Source organism: Cnephaeus nilssonii (genome assembly GCF_951640355.1).
Source record: "Cnephaeus nilssonii genome assembly, chromosome: 2".
In the NCBI taxonomy this organism is placed as follows: Eukaryota; Metazoa; Chordata; class Mammalia; order Chiroptera; family Vespertilionidae; genus Cnephaeus; species Cnephaeus nilssonii.
The window spans coordinates 71338560-71365118 of NC_137073.1; the positions used below are offsets into that span (position 1 = coordinate 71338560).

A 26559-nucleotide genomic window follows, 5' to 3' on the forward strand; every position below is an offset into this window, starting at 1 on the left:
GGTGGGATTTGGGATGATAACAATCACAAATATTCTAGGTGTTAAGGTGACATTTTTAAAAGACAAATCCTGCAGCTCTGGAAGAGAGGGAGCTTTATAAAAGATGTAGGCGAGTGCTATTCATACTATAATGTTCTCAAACAGCAGGCTTCAGGTTCTAAGCTTTAACCTAGTGATATTTCATGAAGGGATTTTCTTCACAGAAGCCAGGTACTTGCATATAACATACACCACTAGAGGGTGCATTCACCAAAATTTGTCTTTTTAGTTTTGTGCTGAATTTTAAACTGTAGAAAGTGATTCATTTCTGGAAGTGAAGGAACATGATCTCAATTTGTGTTTGTGAAAGTACATCAAATAAGGATTAGTAATTGAGAAAAGAGGTCATAGAAATCCTTTGGGATTCAGGAGAAAATATTACTATTATTGCTAATAATAGCTAACTTCGAACATTTTTATAGGTACTTAACACTGTGCTGAATGCTTTACATTCATCACCTAATTAATCCACCCAATATCCTGAGAGGTAAGTACTATTGTTTTCTCCATATAATGGTGGGAAACAAGCGTAGAGAGTTGAAGTAACTTATCCAAGGTTACACATCCAATAAGAGTAGACTCAGGATTTGAACCAAGGTCTCAGTCCAAATGTGTGGGCTCTACTACTTTGTAAAACTGCAGGGGATTATTTGCTTGCTTGAACCCACTTTAAAACAGACTTTACTAAGTTACCCTTGCCTATGAGGCTTTTTTTTTAATTGATGTAAGAGAGGAAGGGAGAGGGAGAGAGAGATAGAAACATCAACGATGAGAGAGGATCATTGCTCGGCTGCCTCCTGCATGCCCCCTACTGGGGATCGAGCCCACAACCCAGGCATGTGCCTCTGACCGGAATCGAACCTGGGACCCTTCAGTCTGCAGGCTAACACTCTATCCACTGAGCCAAACCAGCTAGGGCTATGTGAGGCTTTTTAAAAATTATGAATGCAGTTTTTGCATGGGCAATAGATTTTTATGTTTTAATCAAAAATAGTTTATTATGATGATACAAAATTTCTACAAAACATCTCTTATCCTGATAACTATAAATTCTGGACAAAATATTAAAAAACAACTACATGGGGATTCTGAAGAGTAAATAAAAGCAGACACTTGTAGAGGGGAGTCAAAATCTGAAGAAGCAACTACCACATGAATGAGTCCCTTCTGTGTGTGTGTGTGTGTGTGTGTGTGTGTGTGTGTTTACCCCGAGGGTGGGCCACACTCACATAGTGCATAAGTAGCTAAAACTGCAGTAGAAAGCCCAGTATCATCTCTCTGGCTGAAGGAACCATTAATAAAAGCATGCAATAGCCATACCTGGATAGCGGATAGTGAGGGGGAATCCTGGAAGGAAGAGAGCCACAAAGAGAATTCCTCTACTTCTGTGCATGAATCCCTCACAAGTCTCAAGCTGATCCCTGAACCCACATACACAAGACAAGCTCAAAGGCTTAAAGAAATGAACTGAGATCTGGATTGCCACCCACCATAACACAAGTTTAAACAAGTTAATTGCCTGCTTAAATTTTTTTCATGAATAAAACAACTCAAAGTATATACAAAATGATGTCTACAGTGTCCAGATAAAATCCAGAATGTAAACTTAGAACTAGGTCAGCAGTACTTTGGATTCCAGTCTTCAAGAATTATTCTTCCTTAATTTGCCTGCTACTGTTTATTTTCCAGTGTCCTCAGATAGCTGATGCATGCATTGTGTTTTATAGCTGCATTCAGTGGGACACAGAGGGAGTGTGCTCATTCCATCTTACCTGGAAGTGGAGCCACTACCATTAGAATTTAAATCCTCATTCTTGCCTAGATTCTCAGAGTAAGAGGTGCTTAACCAGCCTGGCCAAAGTTACCGGTGGGTACTGTGGGACTAGGAGTGTCCAAGGCCAAGCCTGGGTCTCCTACTAGCATGAGCTGCTTCAAAACAACTTATTTAACTATAGAGTAGTTTGGGAGGGAGGATAGTGAATCTAGAAAGGAAGGCTAGGATCAGATTTTGACTAAAGTCGTGGGTTTTTTTTAACCGAATTAAAGTGCATTTTATCCTTTAGAGCTTAAGCAGTGAAGAACTATACATAGCTTTTTAGATCATACAGTAGATCCCATAAAATTGATCTAGAGAAGAGGGCTGTGTATGGAAAAATGTACCTAATGCAGTGTTCAGAGTTGTCTGGACACTTATTGAACTTCATTTGAATACACAGAAAAATAAAGCAGGAGAGAAAGGAAAAGGATTAATGACCCTACTGTTGAAAATAAAAATGAGGTCCAGACTGTGACATTCTAACAACTTTTTTCTTAAAAATCTCTCAGTGATTTTCTTACCTGCTTTATGAACCCTTACAGTAAGGCCCATGGGTAATAAAATTATGAGTTCCTGTTCTTTATCATTTTATAAATGTTCTTTAATGAGTATGCATTACAGTTAGAATAATTATTAAAGAGTTTTTTAATCCATGGAAGTTTTGAGACAACACAGGGGAATTTTCAACTACATAGAAATACATACCTTTAGAAACACATACCTTTAAAAATCTTATGTCATTGTTTTTAAATGACATTGGTCAGTAAACAAAGTATCAGAGAAGTTAAGTGATTACCATAGGGCACACTTCGGTGATAGTTTTCTTACCTGGCATACACATAAAGGTGACCCTATACTTTTATTTTTTTCCATTTGTATTGCTGGTTTTCTCAATAATGAAGTTATAAGCAGAACAGGCATACCCTGTTTACCATGCTTCACCTTATTGCACTTCACAGGTGTTACATTTTTTTATAAACTGAAGGCAAGACCCTCCACCAACAAAAATGTTACGACTCGCTCTGTTACGATACTTGCTTTATTATGGCGGTCTGAAACTGAACCCACAGTGTCTCCGAGGTACGCCTGCATTACCTTATTTCAGACATGAAAGAAAATGGTTTCTGAAGTGTCTAACACGAGAAACCCATTAGTGGAAGTTGCTTGAGGTTGCTAAGCAATAAGGAATAGGAATAATAGGAAGGCTGTGTTCTTCTCTGAAAAAGCTTGCATCTTTTTCATAGTCTTTTCTTAAACATGAGAAACAATAGCATGGGAACTGTTAATCACAATATGGCCTTCTTACGCTCATCTCACTCTCTTCTGGTTTGTCTCTCAAGTTTCTAGTCATGTGTTTTAGTGGTTGGAGTGTCAAGTGCTTCAAATGAATACTCAAACCTAAATTACACGTAAGTGGTAAGATTTGCAAGCTCTCGTCTCCTCTCCTTTGTCTGAAGAAATACTACCTGACATGGGCCTTAGACTGTCCCTTCAGAGAGAATAATGGGAAGTCAGTTACCAATGGAATTCTATAAAATGGAGTAGGTGGGGAAAACGCACTTTTTTATATCTACTGTTTGCCAGTACCTTGTTAAATGCTAGATGTATAAAAATGATAGAGTCCTTGCCTTTAAGCAGCCAGCAGCCTGTGAGGATAAGACATGCTGTTTCAGGCATCCACTGGGAGTCTTGAAATGTATTTCCCATGGATAAGAGGAGCTACTACTATACTTCATTCTCTTATTTGCTAGCCAGTGGTCGGCAAACTCATTAGTCAACAGAGCCAAATATCAACAGTACAACGATTGCAATTTCTTTTGAGAGCCAAATTTTTTTAAACTTAAATTTCTTCAAAATAGACTCGCCAAGGCCGTGGTATTTTGTGGAAGAGCCACACTCAAGGGGCCAAAGAGCCGCATGTGGCTCGCGAGCCCCAGTTTGCCGACCACAGTGCTAGGCTAATATTAAAACACACATTGATACCTGGCAAATATTCATCTTTCTTTCCCAGTTTCATATTCTGAATCTCATAGTAAAAACATATTTGGAGGTGATTGGATTCCTCCACACATGTATTCATGATTAATATATTCCTAGAAAAGATTTAAAAAAACAGCCTTATTGGCTTTGAGTGTGCTAGCGGTTTAAAAGAGGGAAAATCGATATCTCAGCTATGTAATGAGAAACCTTGGGATCTGAGAGAGAACAATTGTTTAGTTTCTACTTAAAAAGCCCACACAACAGGGTGATAAATTGATCTGTTTTAATTAAAGTAAACCATTAGGCCATGTAAGTAAAAGTTGAAAAGATGTGTTGAATATAATGTGTTATTTAAAACCTTTAATAACCAAAACTTTTTACCTGTCTACTAGAGAGAGATGTGATTACACCATCAAGCAAATTGTCAAATTCGTAAAATGCATAAAAGACTTTAAAACCAACCCTCTTTTACTCATTAAAGTCTTCTAGTGCTTCATTAATTTTAACGGTATAATCTAGTTCTGATTGAAGTGCACCTGAATGCAGTTTGTGCCTCATCAACACTGATGAGTTCCAAGTGATTCGGCCCATGTCTGCAGAGCGATCACAGATTACGTGTCTCTATGTACAGCTACTCTGCGCTCGTTTGCCCAGGACTTCAGCAGCACAGCTTCTACGTTCCAGGAGCCCCGTGTCTTCTTTTCCAGCCCCACCTACATTAGTTAAGAGAGAGACCTGTTCTCAGAGCTGCTTTTATACTGACAACTGAGTTGTGTGCAAACAAAGATTTTGTGGAGATGCCAAACTATGACATTTCTCCCCCGAATCTTTGGATTGAATATAGAAATAGCCTATATAAGTCAAGTACATTTTAAAAGGAAGGAGACTGATGTGTAAGTTAAAAACTAAATGACTGTCAGTTCATTGCATTTCCGCTATAACTCTGTTTCCTGAAACTATTTTTAAACCCTCTTCTTAAATCCTGCTTTTATAATTCCATAATTACATTTCTTAAATGATATTTACTCATTGTCAAGTGTAGGTCATGCTTACAGAATGAATACATGATCAATTATGGTACACCTCTTTAACCCTTGACCTCTAGTATTTTCAGCATTAGAATGAATGTCTTGTTGAACATATGAGCCCAGAGCAAGAAGGTCAGACAATCCAATCCCCTATCTACCATAGGAACAAATGAAGAATTGGTCGTTTGTAGCAACTGGGTGGGGCCTTCTCCAATGATGCAAAAGGCCTGTCCACCAGATGTGATCCCTCAATCCTCCTTTTTTAGGTTCTATGATAACCCATTGCCTTAGCTTCATATAGGACTTTTACAGAAAGGATAAAACGTAATTTACTTGGCTCCTTTTCTGAACCATCTGATTGCAGTCTTGCAGTTCTTAGGTTAGTCTTAGATCCCAGGCAATTCTTTGGTTTTAGTCTTACAGATGGCTAATCTCCATTATGTGCAGATTTTTCTAGTTTAAGGCTTAGAAGGTAGTTTTATTTGCCTTTTTAACTTTTTTTAGGTTTTGGGGGATCTCTGTCACTTTTGTTGTTTCCCAATAAAACTTTAAGTGCCTGTATAGTTCCTTAGATATACAAGAAAAAGGAATATTTCTAATGTAGAAAGATGGTGATTATTTCTATCTTGATTATTGAATATTTCTAATGTAGAATGATGGTGATTATTTCTATCTTGATTTAATTGGATTAAATACAGTAGATATTCCATAATTTATACCAAAGTTTTCCTCCATTTCAATTAATAGCTATGTATCCCTTTACATTAATAATTGGGCTTAATTCAATTTTAAATTTTAAAAAGTTGTTATGAAATATTTAGGAATAATAAGACTTACCATGTCTGGGACCGCAGGTGAGAAGAGGAGTCATCATTGTGAAAGGGGTGATCAGGGCTGACGGCAGAGAAGAAGAGCTGCATTTACACTATGGGACAGGGCGGAATAGATGTGGAATCCATGTGATACAAGTGGTATCCCTTGTACTATTATAACGGCAGGTGAAAACCAGGCCCAAGAAGGATATAATTGCCAAGGCCTCAGGACTGAAAGCTCGGCTCATACAACAAAGTAAGCCACCAAAGTCTGCCAAGACGAAGATTAGGGAAATTTAGAGTGGATTATGGAGGAGGTAGAGGAGGAATAGCAGTTGCAGCAATGGGATTTCAGTTTATACAGCTAATCCCCCTTTTCTAAGATCTTCCTTAGGAAGTGAGATCCATGGGAGCCATGAAGAAGCTTCTCCCTGAAGTGGGTCTGTATTGATGCAAAGAGTGGACTGTGGTGGCCATGAAAATGTATCACTGAGATCTTCCCTTGCATAACCGAGCTGACAACTCTAGTTACTGCCCCTATGGATCAACCATTGTGTTCATACTAAGGCCACACTACCCGTATTCTGCTTTCAGTTCATAAATGAGCAAGGCCCATCCTTGCTTTAGAAGATACAAGACCCTTCCAACAGGCATGAAGACTTCCCATTGGCCTGGATAAAACTTTCTTGGAACTGTTTTGTAGTCTTTTCCTACCCAATCTTTCCTCCTTCCCTGTCAATCTAGCACTGTGCTTGTTTGAATGCATCTTCCTTCTTCTGTTCCCTCCTCACAAAAACAACTTTCATGTTGAATCCTATCTTGGCATCTGCTTCTAGGCAGATCCAAACACAATTAATATTCTGTATTCTTCCTGATAATTTGTCTACTTGTTCTATGGAATACTGAGAGAGGAGTTTGTGTGTGTGTGTGCTTGTCTGTTTCCTCTTCCAGTTCTGTCCATTATGCATTTTGAAACTTGCTATTAAATGAACATGTATTTTGAGTTCTTAAGTCTTCTTAATGAATTTACATGTATGTACATATGAAATGTCCTCCTTTATCCTTTTTTTCTGAAATCTACTTTAATAATTAAATAGAGCCTGTGAAATAATATAGTATGTGTGTGTATATATAATACCTATCAGCCCCCTGTTCCTGTCACAGAGCTTCTAAAATTGTTGTAATTTCCTAAGTGATAAGAATGCTAGAAACATTTTTTGTTGTAATATTTGGTCTTTGACTCCAGTTCATGACACGCAAATCCCTTGGAATTTCGTAGGTGAGAAAAGTGTCTTTTGTTCTAATGAGGTGACTTACAAATATTATTTTTATCATTGCCTTAAAAAATATTTTTACTTCCTGCTACTTGTAATTGGATATTACTTGCCCTTCTTAGTAACATTTTTAAAAAATCAGGGAAACCAAAGAGATTAAGGAGAGTTTTATTCTAAAGATAAGACATACAATTTTACATTTTCCCAAGTCTACAAAAACTCTCAGAGTAGAAATATCTTTCTGTCTGTCATACCAGCAGACAGATTACTTATAAATTGGGAAAGGGAAAGTTCACTTTCTGCCAAACTGAGGCAAAGGCGGTGGCACCTTTATATCTTGACCTCTCTCCAACTTCTTCTCACAATCCACCAAGTAATTGACTCCATCGATGACTATCTGAACAAGCTCAACCTGTGACAGTGGAAAAGATGAATGATTAATTTTCATAGGAGACACATACAATGCATTGATCAATAGGAACAATACTGGGACAATGAGAACTTGCCATATTAGATAGACTATAACCATCTCTTCTTTCTCATTTTTTCTTTATGGGGTTGTGGGTGAAGGATGTCTGATGGTCACTGTCAGAGATGGGAAGCAGAGACATTTTACAGGGCTTCTCATGATGTCTCTTCAGTTAAGTTGGGGTTACTACTTTGTGTGTGAGAACTTTTTTCATATGTGAAAACCATCAGTTTGCATCTCAGATACTTTCCCCCCATCAGTCTCAGCTGTAAAATAACAGAGTTTGTCTAAAGGTGAAATTACACAGTGACACCCTTGTGTTGTTCTTTGGCCTGGATCTGAATTCTGGCCTCCCACTAGGCTATCCAAGCACTGAATATGCTATCGTTAAGATATTATCGTTTACACAGTAAATGTCTTTCTGAAAATTGGTTTAAAATCAAATGTTTAACAGTTTAATAATGTTTTTACTCGCCAGACAAGTTTGCTACTGAAAAGAAATGGTGAATGATATTAAGATAAACTTAAGTTTTCTGTTTTTTGAAAAAAATGTTAGAACTTTGGTTTACAAATATTGATATTTTTAAAATTAGAGCAGACCTACATATGAATTTTTTTTTTCTGGGGTCACCTCCCTAACAAATTACTTGCACTGTTCCTGCAGAGACCCAAACTAAGGTAGTAACTAGTTAGATAATGCCAGACAGCACTAAAATACATTATTTAACTCAAGGATGAACAGTAAGGATGGAAGGGATAGTTGAATATTATATCTGAACATACCTTAAGCATGAGGGAATCCAGTCCCCTGCCCACCTCTTTTCATGCCTAAAACAACTGAGGCTTGCCCTAGCCGGTTTGGCTCAGTGGATAGAGCACTGGCTTGCAGACTGAAGGGTCCCAGGTTCGATTCTGGTCAAGGGCACATGCCTGGGTTGTGGGCTCAATCCTCAGTAGGGGGCGTGCAGGAGGCAGCCGATCAGTGATTCTCTCTTATCACTGATGTTTCTATCTCTCTCTCCCCATCCCTTCCTCTCTGAAATCAATAAAAAATATATTTTCTTTTTGAAAAAGAAAGAAACCGAGGCTCCATGAAAGGTTTGGATCAGGAAGTTAGTCATTACTAAGCATATTTTGTATTCATCCAATTGACCCATCCCAGTGTTGAAGAGGGTGGGGTGGGGTGGTCTCTCATTGATTGCCAGTGGGACTGTATCTTGGTATAAATCTCCTGATAGGGAACTTGGTTATAAGGACCCCTCATCTTTAACCCAGAAATTCTTTTCCTATGAATTTTATTTTAACTAAATAATCAGAATTGTGATTATTGTTATGCAAAGAGATTGGCATAGACTTATATATAGAGATGGCCAAACAAAACATCAAATTATCAGGGAGATATTAAATAGATAATTGACTATCTTTAATGGACTGTTATTAAACATTATGTTTTTGAAGAGTAATATAGGAAAATGCTCATGATATAATACATTGGGGAAAGCTGTATTATAACATCAAATATATACTATAATACCAAATTTTGTTTAAAAAAACCAAACAACAACAACAACAAAAACCCAAACTTTTTTTGAATAAGTATAAAAGTGGAAGGTAATTCAGAATAATGTCCATGATGGTTATCTCAGGGTTGTTAGGTTAAATTTGAATACTTTTTAGTATTTTTTTTAGCTTTTATTGTGATTATCTATTAACTTAATTAGACATAGAATGTTTTCAAAGCAATGACTACCTTGCTTTCCATTAATAAAAATCTAGTTAATATTACAAGCAGACAGGGCTAGGCCCAGATTTTCTTCATTCACTACACCACACATTAGTCAGCACATTTCAGAAGTTGTGGCATTTTTAGCTGCTTCTTCCTCAAGTACTTCGCCAGAGCTGGTTTACATAGGCTGGTTTAATTGTTTTGAGTATTATCTCCTTTCTTTTCCTTAGTTTACTGGGAGGCATACCAATAGGCAATGAAATATTCAAAAGCTGGCAAGAAAGAGCATCGATAATCCACAGATTGAATAACCAGCCACTGAGTTACTAAGCATTATATGTAATAAGAAGAGGCTTTTAAATCAGTGATGGGCATAATACATCCAATGGGATCACATCCAGATAAATTGATAGAATGTACTGAGATCAGTATTTGCTTAGGATTCAGCTGCATGTTGCTTAAGTGTGCTCTTTACGCGTCACCTCCTGCATCGCTCCAGGCCTGCATGCAGTGTATGAATCCTTCCCATCCTATATACTCACAGAATCCTAAGGGTTATTTTACGAGCATAATCATATGTATACCTAGTGCATAGCTTATTTCTCATCTGTAGCCCTAAAAATAATGTTTCAGAAAGTATCAGGTATCTAAAAATGCCTAAATGAAGATGACAGTATGTGGCCTTCATTCACCAAAGGAAATTCAGAATCAAGAGAAAAATCCACTATTTTATCACCCTCAGTGAGAGAGCACATGTGTTCCCTGACTTCACAGGGAGGCACCACTACTGTCCTTTGGCATAATAAGCTCCTGCTGCTGAAGACCTGGTATAGCTCCCAGGGGCAGGCTGGCGACCACAGTCCCACTGTATGTCCTTTGCTTGCCTGTACAGTCCCAGCTGACATTGTGCTTCCCTTCATGCAGTGTTTCCTGTGGAAGAATAGCACTGCAGAACCGAACACTAACGTGACTGGGACTCAGTGGGAAAGAGGAGGTCTCGGGTTTTGTGAATAAGGTAAGGCTGTTAGGCTACTTCTTTTTCTCGTAGGCTGATTTTGTTAGTTCATGTTCAGAGAGTGAGAGAGATGTTACCTCTGACCGACCAATTCGATCTATGTTGGAAATATCATACACGTCTGCCACGGCCGCAGTGTCCACGCCGCCGGTGCCACGCTTCTGCAGCCTCAGGTTCTCCAGGATCTTAGAAAAGCGGGGATCCTGGGACAGGGATAACACAGTGTTGTAGGGGCAAAATCCATGCACTGTCATCGGCACTTTCACGTAGAAAAGACATATAATGAAAGCTAATAACAGTTAGTGTTTATTAAGCATATATTTACTATACCAGGGCTCTGTGCTGGAACTTAACCTTACAACAACCCTATGAAGTAGCTTTGCTTTCACCCCCATTTCACAGATGAGGAAACTAAGGCTCAGAGGAATTAACTTGCCCAAGGTCACACATCTAGAAGGTTGCAGAGCTGTGTTTTAACTTCTTTTCTTAACAATTTTATTGTTTATTGGGGTGACATTGGTTAGTAAAATTACATAGGTTTCAAGTGTATTATTGTTAATTTCTATACTGCTTTTGTCACCTCTGGATGCCAGCTTTGGTGAGTTTTCATTATTCATCTTTATAATAGTTATCACTGATGTGATTAAATCATGACGTTAAATCACATCAAGTATTTTTTTCTAGAATTGGAATTTTGAACAATATAAGTTTTCATACCTTTTTGACAGAAAGCACATTTTCTAAAATTGTTTTAAAGTATTTGGTTCACTTGCTGTGGCAGAAATTAATTGCCCACCAGAATCCTTTTTTCCTTCCCTTCCACAGTGGAGCTGAGGAGGTGACCATTGGCTAAGTTCTTGCTAAGTCTGAGCAGAATGATGTGTGCCTCCAGGCCTAGACCTGAAATCTTTACATGGAAACATTTGCGTGCTCTCTCTCTCTCTATTTCCCACAAGCTCCAACGTGGGGCCTGATGGTAACCATGCAAAGGGGGCAAGCCCTAAGACAGTGGAACTCCAAGCGCAGTTTCCTGACCAGCAGCATCAGCGTCACCTGGGAACTGGGTAGACATGCAAATCCGGCAGGTGGGCCTAGCAGTCTGTGTTTTGACAAGCCTCCGGTGAGCCCGGTGCAGTCTCAGGTCTGAGACCCTCTCCACTAGGAGAGAGAGAGAAGGAGCTGGGAGGAACCCCAAGGAGCAGAGCAGAGCAGAGCAGAGCAGAGCAGAGCAGCCCTACTATCTCTCCGGGTTTGTCATAGGAGGGAGAACTTAAACTTCTGTTCTTGAAGCCACAGCTCTTTCTTAGAGCCCCTTCCCCTCTGTCCTGCTGAAACAAATGTCTTTCGTGGTAAACTTAACCTTCACTCACTATTTTTGGTTGTAGGTGCAGAAAGTAAGGATTAAGGCATGGGCAGTGACATTCTCTCCCTCCACAAAGCAGTCCCCTCTGAGGGGATGCTGGAGGAGCCCAACAGGGCTGCTGGCTACATCACATCACCTTGCTCAGCTTCGGGATCTTAACGTGGACACCAGCCCGTAATCCTGTGCCAAGGTTCGAAGGGCAGGTCAGAATGTATCCGAGGCGCTCATTCCACATGAACTCCCAGCCTCGTTCTTGGATCAAGCGTTCTACCTACAACAGTGAACAAATGATGGAGTTCTCAAATGTCCATTCATTCAGCACACCCCAAACCTCAGGGAGAAGTGTGTGTATGTGAGTGCCATCATCCCTAGGATACATGAGCCCCATCTTGGAAGGCACTGCATTGTCGTCTTTTAAGAATGAAAAATAAAGATATTTTATTTTAGTGAATATTCAGAAGTCTCTGATAACATCTTACCTCTTTTAGTCCACGACAGAATCGCTCAAATACTCTTTTCATATTGCCTCCTTTTTCCATAGAGATTACCCTGGTGTGGTCTTCCTCATTAATCCAGATGAGAAATGTCTTGTCAAAATTATGCCTAATGAGGAGAGAAATATGGTGTTGAGTGTTAATTATATTTGTTTCAACACATGAAAATTCCCATTACCTCTGTGGCTTGATTGCTTCATTTCATCTTCCTCATTTCTTAGATGGCCCTAATCTCATAATTGTGCCTGAACAAGTACTATAAAATACTGTTACAATGACAGAATGAAGAATAAGACCACGCCGACCCTTATATATGTCATGTTTTTGCTCAACAAGAATATAATCTCCCTCATTCCTCAGATTAGGATGACAATAATTCAACTATGGTAACATTTGGCTTTGACACTAACAGGAGTGTTTTATCTCCTAATAGAGTCAACCAAAATCTGTGGTCCTTAAAAAAAAAAAGGTTTTACCTGCAGCCTAAGGTATCGGAAGTGCAGAAAATTTTTACTTGTGTTTGCTATATAGATCCTGCTGATCTACTCCCACTGAGCAACTGCTCAGGAACACTTTAACCTCATCTCTTTCGGGTAGTGTCATAATAACCTACCAAGGTACAGGAATCAAAGTGGACTGAGAACTGTTGGCCAAGATCAAATATATGTGTACTCGGTATCCATTCTTCCTCATTGGGTTTTGCTTAAATCCTCAATATTTACTTTTCATTTTCTGCTCTTTTGTTTTAATGTCATGAAACATTTTATGTGAGGTCAAATATTATGAACCTAATTTTTCTGAAAAAATATAGTCTTTTTCTCATGCATAATTCATGCAAACCAGCCAATGTCCCTACATATCTTAGAAACATCACATACACACACACACACACACACGCACGCACGCACACACGCACACACGCACACACACGCACAGTTTCTAAATACTCTCTCCGTTTAGCTCAAGCCGGCCATGCTGTCAAGTGCACGTCACTGCAACTTCAGGTTAGGACAAGCAGACGGCCTGCAGGAGAGCCTCTGCGCACACTGCAAATGTGAAACGCTGTGTCCATACCAGATTCCCCTGGCATCAGGCCAGTCCCGGGCCATCCCAGCACATGTTAATAAAGGGGACACTGGCTTATCAAACAGAAAGTGGTCCTGCAGGCCGAAAGGGACAAAGCAGAAAGGAGAAACGGATGAGATCAGGCATGACTACAAGTGCCGGGTGTCCAAGTTCCAACTCAGTAATCATGGCTGAGGTCTCTCAGGCCGTGGTCCTCAGCCCTGGCTGCCCACTAGAATAACCTGGGAACTTAAAAAAATAGTACCAATGCCCATGCCCCAGAGAGTCTGACCATATGAGGTGTGGTCTTCAGGTGATTCTAGTGTAGAGCTAAGGTTGAAACCCACCGGGTTAGCCCAATGGAAACACTTCATCGCTATGGAGTGTGTAAACCCCACCAGCACAGCCCCATGCAGTGGCAGAGTGGGCAGTGAGTAAGGGGCACTCTCCTGAAAAGTCTGTTCTGCACAGCCCCCATTCTCTACGTTTCTGACATTACTGATTCATTTATTATCATTCTTTTCATTAAAAAGTATTAGACATGTGAAATAGGATCTACAAATAAAAAGAGCCACCACTAATTTAATGTTTACTATGTGCTGGGCTCTATGCTATGTGCTTTTAATTTATTTCCTTAAGTCTCACAACGACACTATGAGGCAAGTATAATCATTCTCTTTTATAGGTGAGAAAAACTGAGATTCAGAAAGAGAAGATAACCTATCTGATATCACACAGCTAGGAGGAAGTAGAGCTTATATTCAAACCTAGACCTGAATGACTCCCAAGCTGTGCCTTCAACTACAATATACTACTCTACATATGGAAATCAATGTTGAGTGACCGACATTTTTCCTTCTGTGTGTACACAGTGAAGAGTGTGACTATGGATACCACGCATTCAGGTATTGTTACACGAAGTCAGAAATCAAGAGGCTATGGGCAGGGAAGTCTTCTTCAATCTCTGAGAAGTAGAAGAGGTCGGAGACTTGAGCCAGGACAGACTTGTGGACAGTCACTGCCCACAAAACAGTGTTCCTTACGCTGGAAACCAGAGTGGCTATATGAGGTGCAGGAGGGCTCATTCTGTAATGGGACAGGGGGAGGGTCGGCCTGAGGCTGCAGAGACCAGGAGACTGGCCTGCCTGGTTTGGAAATGAGGCATATTTTGTGATGTGGCATCTTCTGAAATGACAGATATTTGTTTCTGCTACTCCTTGGACTTTAAAAGTTACTTTTGAAGCTGCCATCCTGTTTTAGCTGTGCTACTGGGCCGGGTTCTGTCCACTCCAGTGTTGGAGTGAAGCTGTGGAGGCGGCAGGCATCCCGGAGGCTGGCTCCAGTGCCAGTCAGGGCGGGCCTCCACCTGGACAAGCTCCTGTCCAGGTTTTCCTAGTTTCCGCCACTTTCTGTGGGTGGGGCACAGGATTTCCACACCTTTTTGTTTTCATTTACCAGCGAGAGAGAAATCCTCCTTTCCCCTCCACTCCTTCCCAGTCCATAGAGGCGCTTCCTCTGCAGACTTTACCCTGAGAGTGTTTGCGTGGGTTGACCTCAAGTTTGAAGGCCTCATCTTCACGAGCTCCCAGCCAGGGCAGGGCCTGAGCTCGGGGAGAGACCGCACCGCACCGCACCGCGTGGATCCGGGCTCAGCCCCACCCCGGCGGCCCGCTGGTGCGGGGGCCACTCACGTCGATGAGCTGCTGCTGCTCCCGCTCGGTCATCTCGGACAGCTTGTAGTAGCGGCCGGCCAGGTCGCCCTTGAGGCCCTCCAGGGCCGTGATGGCCACGTTCTCCACCTCCCTGCGCTCCGCCCGGGAGCAGGCTGGCGGCAGGCTCAGCCCGCGGATGCTGCGGCCGGTGCGCACCCGGGACGACAGCACGTAGCGCTCGTCAAACTGCCCGTGGGTGATCTGCGGACAGAGCGGGGTCACGCAGCAGCCCGGCCCGGCCCGGCCACACCCACCGCCGGGCAGTGATCCCCGGAGAGACCCGCAGGCGCTGGGCGGGAACCTTCTGGGACTGGGCTTGGGTGGGAGCGGGCGGCAGGGGCTTTGGGGATAGGGGAGACGGGGCAGAGCTCTTTGCACAGAGCCGCCTGGAATCCCATGCCCGTTAGGTGCGCTGCGAAGAAAGGACTTGCTTTAGGAGAGGCCTATAGTGGCCACACCGCCACCTTTGGGACTTCCCTGACCTCGGGGCCCTCCAGGAAGCCGGCTGCGCTCCCGTGTCACGGACTTTAAGGGGCATCTGACCCAGGGGCCCCTCTCCCGTGGGGGCGCTCCTCTCTGTGGGCCTGGAGCGCCCGCTGCACAGGAGGGTCGGAGGCGGCTGGGCCTACCTTGGATGCGTCCAGATCCGTGGGGTGCTTCATCACCCGGGGGTCGTAGCCATTGTGCCTGAGTTTAATGACAGGGTCAAAAAGGTCGGCAAACACCTGCAGGAGGAAAGATGCTCCTGTTTCTCTTTAACTGGTGCGTCTACTAAGAAAAGACGACCGGGCAGGAAATGGTGTGAGCGGGTTAGCAGTTCATCACGACGAAGGTGAGGATGGTGACGGTCGACTTCCACCCGAGAAAGCCTCCTGGAGGCAGGACTCTGCCTTGTACCCTCCTCCCTAATGGCTGCTCTAAGCTCCCTGACATCTGACTGAACAAGGACATCTGAGGGTTTTCTCCAGGAGTTCTTGCCTTTGTGGGGTAAAAGAAGCCGCTAGATCAGAGGCTAAGTGGTTCTGTGGTCAAAGGGAAGGTGAGTTTCTAGAGTTTAAGCAACAGAATGCATTCGTGGAACCCCCCGGCTGCACCAGAAGAAAAGCATCCAGCATCAGTTAAGGGCAGAGCAGGGACCCCTCACACGGTGAGGACCTTCCCAACCTGACATACCTCGTGCAAATCTATTTTTTAAAACTAAAAACTTTAGGAGCAACCTTTAAATAAAAGAACATTAAGGGAAGTCATAACAGAGCACCCTGCAGGCTTAGGGGGCTGTGGGGAGCGGGGGTGGGGGTGTTGGGGCCAGGGAGCTAGCTCTAGTCTGCCACTCTGGGGAGCTCAGAGCTGCGAATTGAGGGAGCTACCGGCCTCAAGACGGCCCCTCCCTCCTCCCGAAGGCTGCCCTCCCAGGGAACGGCCTTCAGCTCCTGCAACAGAAGGGCAAGGAGGGGGCCTCAGGGAGGCAGCCGAGACACCTGCCAGGACTAGAGGCTGCTCTGTGGAGAGGCCACCAGGTGGCTGAGCTCCCCAGCGGCAGGCCACCCTGTGCTTCTGTGCCAAGGACGAGGATGCGGAGATCATGGGATTTCCCAGAGACTTGAACTCAGAAGCCTGGGCTGCAGTGGCTGTGTAATGAGTAATTCTCAATCTAAAGACACACCACACCGTCCTCCACCCTCAGTAAAGCCCAGCCACTAACACATCACCTCCTAACGTCTTACGGGTGAATACACACCAATAAAATAAAAAGCACATATTTTCCCAATCCGTCCCCTTGACAACCTCAGGGAGCTCTGTCATGCAACCAGTTCCTCCCTGGGAGGGATGCTAGAGCAACAGCAAGGGAAGCCTTGTCCCTGGGAAGCTGCAGACCTCATTGCTCCGGAAAGCTTTCCGGATGTTCTGCTGGCTTCCCTGTAGGGCAGCCCTGCCTGAGAAGGCAGGAAGCTGGAACCCTACAGAAAGGGACTTGCACCCAGAGCCTCCCCCTCCCACTGCAGAACCTACAGCCGATAGTTTTACCTCATAGGACTCCTCGTCACCAGCCACCATGCCCACGGTCTTTATGAAGGGGTGACCGGGGTTGTCCACTCCAGTCTGGATACACTGGTCCAGAGTGTAGCCTTTGGGCGTCATCTTGTTGCGGAGCTTGGCGTAGATGGAGGGGGTGAGACACTCGGCCATGCAGTTATTGTGCTTGCGAAGGTCAGGGTAGTCTGCACTGTGCACCAAGGGGACAGGCTTTCAGGGAGCAGCCGGAAGGGAGGGGCCTGTGAATGGGCTTTGTGTCTGCCCATCCCTCCACCAGGCTCTCTTTAGCCAGAGAGCACGAGACACTTGGCTAGGAGCCATGACTTCTGTAAGCCAGCGTAAAACAAAACAAACAAACAAACACAAAATCCCCTGAACTGCCAAAGAAAGGGACCTGGCTATAGTGGCCCAGATTGGCTCACGTTCGTGTAAAAGGGAGGTAGAGTGAAAATAATTAGAAAATAAAGTTTTGGTAAAATACAACAGGTGCATTTTGGTGCCTTGGGTCTAGTGGTAGAGGCTGAAACCCTGCAGGTGGGACCACACAGAAATGCAGCCTCTTATCCACCCTCCTTCTCTGATGCAAGCTCTGTGACTATCTGCTTTGTTGAGTCTGGCTATTGAAACAGGCATTCAGTAAGTATCTGTCGGAATAATACATAGAAAGAAATAAAATGTCCTACCCTGGGATATGAATCGGTTGAAGAATAGGGGATGCGGGACCACCACAGGCTCAAACACAGGCAATCTCAGCTCAGGAATTCCTGAGGTGCATGGTGGGAGCCGGTCATTCCCCTCAGAGACCCTGATTCCCACAAGAACCAGTAAATGTCTCTGAGAAACTCCAGGCTTTCCCCGCCTCTCCCATCCACCCCTGCATGTGGAATCCCTTAGTCAGCTCGGCACTTCAGCTCTAGTTAGTGTGTGCTGTCTCAGTCCTGGCCAGGTTCCCAGGGCTGAAGAAACAAGTCCATCTTCAAGCCACGCCCCCACGTCTCACCTGCCATGCCCTTTAAAGCTGACACTTAAAATCAGCACTATGTCATTACATCTTCCAGAAGGCATTGTGGCCCTGAATGAGGCCTGAGTCTGCAACCAGTGTCCCTGAATTTGCATTTGGCTGCACTAGTTGTGTGCACTTAGGCACCATTTAATGTTTCTAAGCCTCCGTTTCATCACAAAGGGATGCTAAGGTGAATAACATAGGCACTCCATGTGTAGTGCTTAACACACATAAAAGTGCTCAACAAATGTTAACTGTGACTATTACTATCCAACTAGACGGCAGCTCTGGGCAGGAATGGTGACGCTACACTTCCTTGTATTCGCCACCTAGCTGTCCTCCAAGGCGGTGTCCACAGGGGAAAGCAGGGTTCGGGCTGGCACCTGGAGCTATTTGAAAGCCAAGAGGACTTACCTCGGAGGGAATAGCTTGTGCTGTTCCCGGGCCTCAGCACGCACATTCTGCCGGTTCACCAGGTACCCAGTGGTCAGGGCACTGGTGCCCAGCGTAGCAAATAACAGAGAAGCATTGCGGCCAGTTAGCAACTTGGAGAAGGCACTGGCCATCCTTCCTCTTGGTTGAGTGTCTGGAAAGCAGAAAAGCTGGATTAGACAGCCTCACTGGATGGCCCTGGACCCCAGCGTGGAGATCAGCCGGCACGAGAACGAACTGCAGCAGCCAGAGCCTGTCTTCTGGTTTGTTTTGCTCTTTCTTCCTTTCTTCCCACACCCCTTCACACTGCTTGGGGAAATCTGGGTGGTTTTACACATTGTGAATGTCAAACTCCCTGAAGTCCATGACCCTTTCTCCAGGGATATGATATGGGAAAAATGAGCCCAAACAGGATTTCCACTTTCTGGCTACCCGGAAGTTCCTTCCCATCCCTTCACGCCCAAGCAAGCCTCACTGTCTTTTTTTAAACTAACAGTTATTAAGCTCCTACCATGAGGCCTTATGAACATTGTCTTCAGTCTTTGCAACAATCTGCCAAGTGGGCATTATTTTACAGGTGGGGAAACTGAGGCTCATGACCTCCAAATCTCAGGGCCAGCACCTTGAAGAGCTGGGATTTGAACCCAGGCTTGTCTTTGGCCCTGGATTCAAGCCTCTTGCAAACCCCAGCACCTACAGACAGCCCCTCACTGACCAGCAGTTACCGGGGAAATGACCTTTGTGGTTGAGGACCTAGGAGTGCCACAGATCACTCCACTCCGTTAAACCCCTAAGACCACAGCAATGCATTTATCACAGCAGCTCCTCGTCATAGGATTATCACCTCAGAGCATGTGACTCTCCCCGAGTCCCAGAATATTCTTTCTAAGCCTGTTCTCTTTCCCTGTCCTCAAACTCCTGCTGAAGTGGCCTGGACGCCAGGGGTACCTCTGCCCACTCCACTCTGATGCCAGGTGCCCGACACAACAGCCAGCCTGCTGGGCCAGTCTGCCTTCCTCTGAGATTTGTTCTTATCTTCTGTCTCCTTCCCCTCTCTCTCCTCCCTTGTACAGAACTAGGGATTGCAGGGGTGAAGAAGGAGGTCATTTCTCGCTCTGAAGAAGCTGTCTGCCTCAGTTTCCCTAACCTGGAACACCTTTGTGACTCCTGATTTATACAGCATCGTTTACAGCATCAGAACTAAAATCTGGCAGAATTGCTGAGCTCCAAGCCAAGGAGACTTTTACCCGGGGTGCAAGATGACAGCCAGAGACAATGATAGTGTTTTATTCCTACACTCACCCTCTCCATTAAAAAACAAGGACCACCAGATTATGCCCTTTTGTCAGGGTGCCCAGGAGCTGTGTATCTATCTCTGTGCCCCAGGCAAGGGCACTGAGAGTCTGGGTCCGCGTCTAAGGGTTTTGTCTGGCTCCATGACATTGGGAACGTGCAGGTGTTGACTTCTGCCATTGCCTCAATTCCGAGCCTCCTGGTTGTCCTGAATATCCTGGATGGAGACGCCGTGGGTGCCTTTCTGCTGACTCAGAGTCATTTCTGGTCCAGCTGTACACAGTGCCCATGTGTCTGAGCTCCTTGGGGACGGAGGGCAGTGGCAAGACCACGTGTCAGCTTTCCATCCAGAAAGAATCACCCCCAAAATAGTGAATGCCCAAGGTTGAGCCAGGTCCACAGAACACTCTGAACCACTTCCCACAGTTGCCAGCCTCCTAGGCCAGCAGAAAACGGCTGTCTCCTCCCATTCTGAGAGAGCAAAGGGTTCACATCACTCATCACCTACTGGGCACCCGTGGGCATCTCTGTCTTACTCAGCAAGTAGAAAGTCACTGGCAGGAGATGTTCACAGCCTTTACCTACAAGACAGAGGCCTTGCCTAGGATTCCTTGTGAGGAAGACATAGGACCATTACCAGCCTCCCCTCTAAGGGTACATGGTGTTTCAGAAAATAGGCGGTTGGAAACATCTAGTCCTTTGAAATGCTGTAAAGGAGGAGGTGCCTCCTGGCCTGCCCAAGGTTAGGATTCTCTGTGGCTTCTCAGGCAGGGTACATGTGACCTCCAGCAGTCACCTTCAAGACTGGCCTCCTCTGGAGCTCCTGACTCAGTGGGCAGGAACTCCAAGAATGTTTGACTCACGCTCCTGCTGGGTTTCCTCTGAGAAGACAAAAGGGTCCTTCTGGAAGCAGAGATGGAGACCCAGGGCCTCCGAGCCAGGAACCCATCCCCCTCCTGCCTCTGAGCACCCATGACCCCCCCAGGCCGTATCCTCTCCCTCCCCCCCAGTTTCCTGAACCTTCCTCAGCCAGTCCTTTAGGAAAATCCACCTGCCCGTTCTCGGAGGATGTGATTTGATCCTGAAGCTGGCAGAGCACACAGGAGCATGTGGCATCCCTGTGCTTTGCTGGGCTGGCGCCTTAACCCATCACCTACAGGAGGTTCAGCGCTAAAGGCGGGGGTCTTTGGAAGAGGTGCTTATAGATGCAAAGGAGGAAGCAGGTGCTCACACAGCCCAGGAACGGCCAGATCTCTCCAAGAGCCCTCTGGGTCAGGAAGCCCCTGGGTCAGTCAAGTCCCTGTGGTGGCCTTGTTCTCCACGGGAACAGAGAGAACATACCAAGGACACCAGGCATGGGAAGTGTGAGAGCTGCAGGCAGGAAAAAGGCCCTCTGGAAACAGCACACCAGTTGCATTAGCGTGGCCTTGTCATGGGGGCATTCACCGCCATGCACGTGGCCCCAGCTGACCCTGTGTGTTGGGGGCGGGGGGAGGGGTCTGCAGAGCAGGAAGGCCTGAAGGGCAGCACTAAGGAGAGCCGGAGAGTTTGGCTTGTTCTGGCAAATGTGTTCTGGCAAATCCTCACCGGAGCTGCCCAGTTCTCCACATGCACCAGGTCATTCAAAGGCACAGATGTCACTCACTCAGGAAACAAGAACAGGGCTGACAGCAGCTCACCGAGAGCCGACTAGCCGAACACATACAGGCCATGCCCAGCAGTTTTCCCCTCCAGTGGGGAAGAAACAGTACTTGACCCGTTATTAATGTGTTCGTCATTTCAAGAACGATGCTCTAGCAATAATGTGAACCAGTTTAAATTGGATCCAGCTCCTGGGCCGACTCGTAACGAGCTCCTGTTGGGGGCCTCACAAAGTTCATTTTCCGGTTAGTATATCCCAAGCCATTGACTTGCACCTCTGCTTGCTGCGGAGGAAAACCTCTCCCGGAAACAAACCCATTAGTCTCTGTAAATTACAAGGCAGGGAAAGTTGAAGGTTAAAATCCCACATCCAGTGGCATTTAGATGTGTGTTTTTTTTTCCCATCAAGAAAAAAATCCTGATTCTCTATCAAAAACAAGCATTGCAAAGCAGGGTGCTGGTGGGGTTCCGGCACCTCATGCAGACAGAGCTGTCCCACGGGGAAGGACCTGTCCCCTGTCCCTGTGCCCGTGTGCAGGGGACAGGGGAGCCTTCAGCCCAGGGCTTCTTCAGTTACCACCGAAGTGCCAGGATAACCGTCCTACAGGTGGTCCCGGCCTCCAGCCCTGGAGCCACGGCTCACCAGACCCCCCACACCGGCTCTAGCAATGCCCCCGCTAAAGAGGCATAAAGCTGAGTTTCATGGTCTCACTGACCTTGGAGCCGGAGTCTCTCGCGTCCTGCCGCAAGCACACAGCCAAGCGGTGTGTAACGCGAGCTGGCAGGGCCCGGCCTGGCCAAGGCTCGGGCGGGGCGGGGCGGGGCGGGGCTGGGCCCCTCTGGCCAATCCCATCCGGGATCTCTGGCCACACTTGTTCCCCCAGCTGTGCCCTTGAAGGCCAGCCCCGGACTCCTCTGCCACCAGCCCTGCGCTCTTTCTAGCACCTGCCCTTTCTCTGAAATGGTTCCCTCGCCCAAGTGTGGTCCTGGAAGCTGCAGCCCCCGGGCTCTGGGAGGGGTTTGGGGGCCTGCAGCCCCGTTCCCTGGCTGCCCAGTCCAGGAGGACCCTGCATCAAGGTGGCAGGGCCTGCCGGGAAACGGTCACACCAGTTAGGGGAGTTGTTTCTACCTTCCCTCAGGAGCACGATCCCTGGGGCTGCGGTCAGGTCTGCAGAATGACCCCCACCCCAGCCGCCCAGGTCTGAGAGGAAGAGATGTCTGAGGCTCCCGCTCTCCTGCTGCTGATCAAGCTCTGAGCCAGGGACTAGGGACCTCCTCCCACCTTGCCTGTGGCCCCGATGCAGGGAAATCACAATCACTTCGGAAGCAGATTGCTAGGTAATCTCGCTTTCTATCCACACCCGCTTAATATGCCACCCAGCAAACCCAGCAGGCCATATTCCCGCTTTAAAATAGCCCTCCTTGGGGCAGGCACCGCAAACCGGAAAGGTTGGCCGTAAATAGCAGTGACCCACCAGGACTTTGGGCAGCTGCCCTGCCACGGGAGCTGCCCAGCCCCTGGTGACTGTCACGTAGGCAGCCTCTGTGGCCACGTGCACACCAACAACTGGTTCCTTTTCTTCTCTGGGACCAATCGGTGCTCAGAGCAGATGATGGAGCAGGGGGTGGAGCCCAGGATAACCTTCCACCTAGAGTGACTCTCTTTCAGGGTTTCTGGTTCTTTTCCATGTAGCCCATAGCAAAGCACCTATTTTCCCTTTGCACGGGGGTACTGACTGGGAGAGCATAGGAGGGGGCCTTCTGGGGGCTGGAAAATCCCCTGCTTTGGGAGTGTTGTGTGGGTGCACACACGTGTAAAATCTTCCCAAGTGTACACTTAGGATTCAAGCACTTAAACTGTGTATTTGTCACACCTCAGTGAATACATATGTGATCACAATGACCTGCCACACTGAGTTGAAATTTTTACAAAGCAATACTTACCCTTTCTACACCTGGCCTACTCAGATATTTTCTTGGCCCTTCCACGGTATTTCATTAGTACGATCGTAGGTTGGGACCAAGCAAACGGATTGCATGATCCTCTTAAGGGTCAGAGTTCCCAGGGTGCACACTCTCCTAATGGATCAAGTCCCTCCCACCCCTGCAGGCCACTCCTGGCCGAAGGAAAAGCGAACTGGAAGCCTGTGGGGCTAACCAGCTGCTGAGGAGACTGGGCTCTGCGGGTCAGGATGGGGGACAGGAGTGAGGGGAGTCTAGGCTTATTTCTTCCCAAAATAGTTCTTTTGCACACACACAGTTTCAAGTCAATTCAGGTACCAAGTGAAATAAAACCCTGAAATAGCCCACATCCCAGACACAGAAAACAAAAGGCTTTTAAAAAAAAAATCCTCACCTGAGAATATGTTTATTGATTTTAGAGAGAGGGGCTGAGGAGAGAGAGAAAGAGAGAGGATGCCTCCAGTTTGCACCCTGAATTGGCATCCCAAATATGCACCCCTACCCTGGATTGAACCTGCAACTTAGGTATGTGTCCTAACCTGGAATCGAACCCACAACCTTTTGGTGTACCGGACTATGCTCCAACCAACTGAGCACCCGACAAGGGCGAAAATGATAAGGCCTTTAAAAAGCACAGGAATGTAGAGTCTAAAGAATGGCAGTTACATTAAGAAACCCTTCTTTTACCTCTTTTCCCAATTCCTCACAAATGGACATTAGGGTGCCCATCTATAAGCCTTATCTCAACCCTTCATTTTATAATGTAATTTTATGTAAGTTAGTTGGGACATGGTTAAGAAAAGGGGGTGTCACTCTTTGGGGGCCTGGTCATCTTCACACATATTATGAAGGTGATTGGTAGGCATGGCAACCTCTCCACGTGATGCACAGCAGAGATTCCAGATTTCTCCAAATCCTTCCAATGCCACCCTTGTTGTGTGCCATTATTCCTCTCTCAGCGTTCCAACTCTTCAAAGCGCAGGGCTCCACCCAATCCCTCGTAGCCGGTGCGGCCATGTGGCTGGCTCTTGCCACTGAGACAGGAACAGACATGAAATACACAACTGCCATATCATTTGCTTGAAAGGAAATCTGTTTGGGGCTTATTTCTTTTCTGCCCCTGAATCCAGTTGGAATCTGGATATAGCAGGACCCAGAATTGACTGACAGGCAAGGATGGCCAAGGAATGAGGTGAAGGGAACCAAGCTTCCTGAATCCCCACCTGCCTGATTGCTCATTTCCCCCCTAAACTTTAGAAGTAAAACATTTCTGAAGGAGCTCATTGCTATGAAGAAGACCCTGTAGAAAAATACAAAAAGAATAAAAGAGACGAGTGAGCCATTTGAGAATTCAAGAAAGGCGAAGTTTAATTTGCATATAGGCATAGCCCATACCTCACGCGGCAAGTGTTAGGCCAAAGCACAAATCCCTCTTGTCGGAATCACAAGTCAGTAGATTTCCAAAGTAACTGGACACAAACAATACGCTTCTCAAAGTAACACATGGGTCTGTCCCTTACACACACACACACACACACACACACACACACACACACACAGAAATACACTTAAATCTTCTGCAAGAGAGAGATGAGGATGGTAATCATGTGACCTCACATTTGGACAGCACTTTACAGTTTACAGACTAACCCATTTTGTCCTCATGACAGCCCTGTGAGGTAGGCAGCACATAAATTACTATTTACTTCACTTGTAGGCGAGAAAACAGGCTCAGAGAGGTTTCAGCACGGCCTGAGGTTGCCCAGCTGTGGATGTAGAATGGGGTCTGGGACTCGGCGCCGGGAAGCCTCATCCAGTGGCCTGTCATAACTGCCTTTCTAGGGGAAAGGGAAACGGGTGAGTAAAAGACAGTGGTTCAGCATATTAAGTGGAATTATTCTTTTCCTTGAGCAGATGAGATCAGGTACAATCAACCTTAATGTTAAAGTCATGCTGTGTGGCAGCCCAGATAAAGAATTTTCGGAATCATTCATGTATTCATAACTAAAAACAAAATGGTTGTTTTCTACTTTGTGTTTGTCTCTGCCCTGCCTTAATATTATGTCACTAACTGAATTGAAGAAATGTCACTAGGTCAGATTTCATTGACTCAAGTCTTATTACCAGGATTCACACAGTAGCATCTGTAATCAAGTCAGTATTTAAACTTACAATCTGTTGTCTTAATGAAAAGAAAAGGACTCTTACTCATTTATTTCTTCTGGGTGTGCACATTAACCTGGTTCTATTCTTTAGCCATAAATAACAGTTATCATTTTATCCCATTTCAATAGTAGTCAAAATGATAAACTTTACAGGTTGGGTTTTTTAAATACTCTTATATGCTTTATAATGAAAGGAAATATTTTTTTTTCAGAAAAATAAACTCAAACTTTAAAAAGAAACGCTAAAAAAACCTTTTATTTTAAAATAAAAGTTAATTTTATTGAGAATAACCCCTCTTGCTGCATTACTCTTTTTAGTTGAGAATTTAAAAGTGGTCCAATCATTGCTGACCAAAAGTCTTGTCTCATATAATACCATGGGAGACGAAGAGGTGTGGTCCATCATCACACACACTCCAAATTGAAATGTAATGGATGTTTTTCTTTCAAGTTACTCAGTATTTATGAGTTTCATTTGTTTTTAAGTAGTACTTTAAGATGTACTGAAATTTAATAAACAGTAATTGGGACTTTGTGTGAGAGCCCCTTGAAACTATCACAACAGTAGTTTAAAATTCCCCTCTTTAAGTTCCTTCAGAGAAACACTAAGGAAAAGTGACAACATTCTACTTCATGCCTGAGTCTGTCACATAATATATTGGCCTAAGGAAGAGATTTGTCCCTGTAGCAAAACTGGATGTCTTAGTCAATAACCAATGGAATCCCCTAAAAGCTGCAAGATAACTTCATTGATAATATGAAATGTGGGTGTTCATCTGCAAGCATGAAATTGAATTTTACTTCTGATTTTCTGGGTTAATTTTGCACTAATAAAAAAGTATTTGCTACTTCGTTGCTAGAGGCTGACTTCCCATCTCCTCCTAGAAATGGGTCTCATATAATGGAATATAGGCGGACGCAGCCAAGAGTGAAGGCTCCAACAATACACACGAAGCTTGCAAAGCAGAAGAGGATAGGTGCTGTAACAATTGGAGGAAACATCACAAGTTGCTCTTGGGGATTTTAAATGTGACTAAATTGAGGCTTTTAAAATGTGCACTCCTATCCCCACTGGCTCCGAAATGGTGCAGTTCATGAAAAGGAACTCCCTTGGAGGCGGGGTTCTTTCACGCTCCAGCAAGGCTTCAGGAAGCTGGAGGAACTTGGAAAGCTCAATAAAATGCTAAAGGTCAGCATAGCAACTGACAGTGCCCATTGCTGACCACTGGGGGGCGC

The 26559-nt window shown here is 45.1% G+C and overlaps 1 protein-coding gene across 2 annotated transcripts; it reads right to left on the reverse strand.

The window, feature by feature from the left end:
• Positions 1-6672: 6672 nt before the first annotated feature.
• CKMT2 (creatine kinase, mitochondrial 2) lies at positions 6673-21950 on the reverse strand. 2 transcript variants are annotated; one of them, XM_079760471.1, is made up of 10 exons: positions 21913-21950; positions 18245-18416; positions 16819-17017; positions 15423-15518; positions 14773-14994; positions 13091-13176; positions 12002-12125; positions 11659-11793; positions 10237-10362; positions 6764-7361 (listed from the first exon to the last, which is right to left on the reverse strand). In XM_079760471.1, the coding sequence occupies exons 2-10, from the start codon at positions 18394-18396 to the stop codon at positions 7242-7244; spliced, it is 1260 nt and encodes a 419-aa protein (XP_079616597.1). In that variant the 5' UTR covers positions 18397-18416; positions 21913-21950; the 3' UTR covers positions 6764-7241. The 2 variants fall into 2 exon arrangements, with proteins under 2 accessions (XP_079616598.1, XP_079616597.1); XM_079760472.1 differs by lacking the exons at positions 18245-18416; positions 21913-21950 and having other exon boundaries at positions 6673-7361; positions 15423-15480; positions 16819-16957.
• Between the last annotated feature and the right edge of the window lie 4609 nt (positions 21951-26559).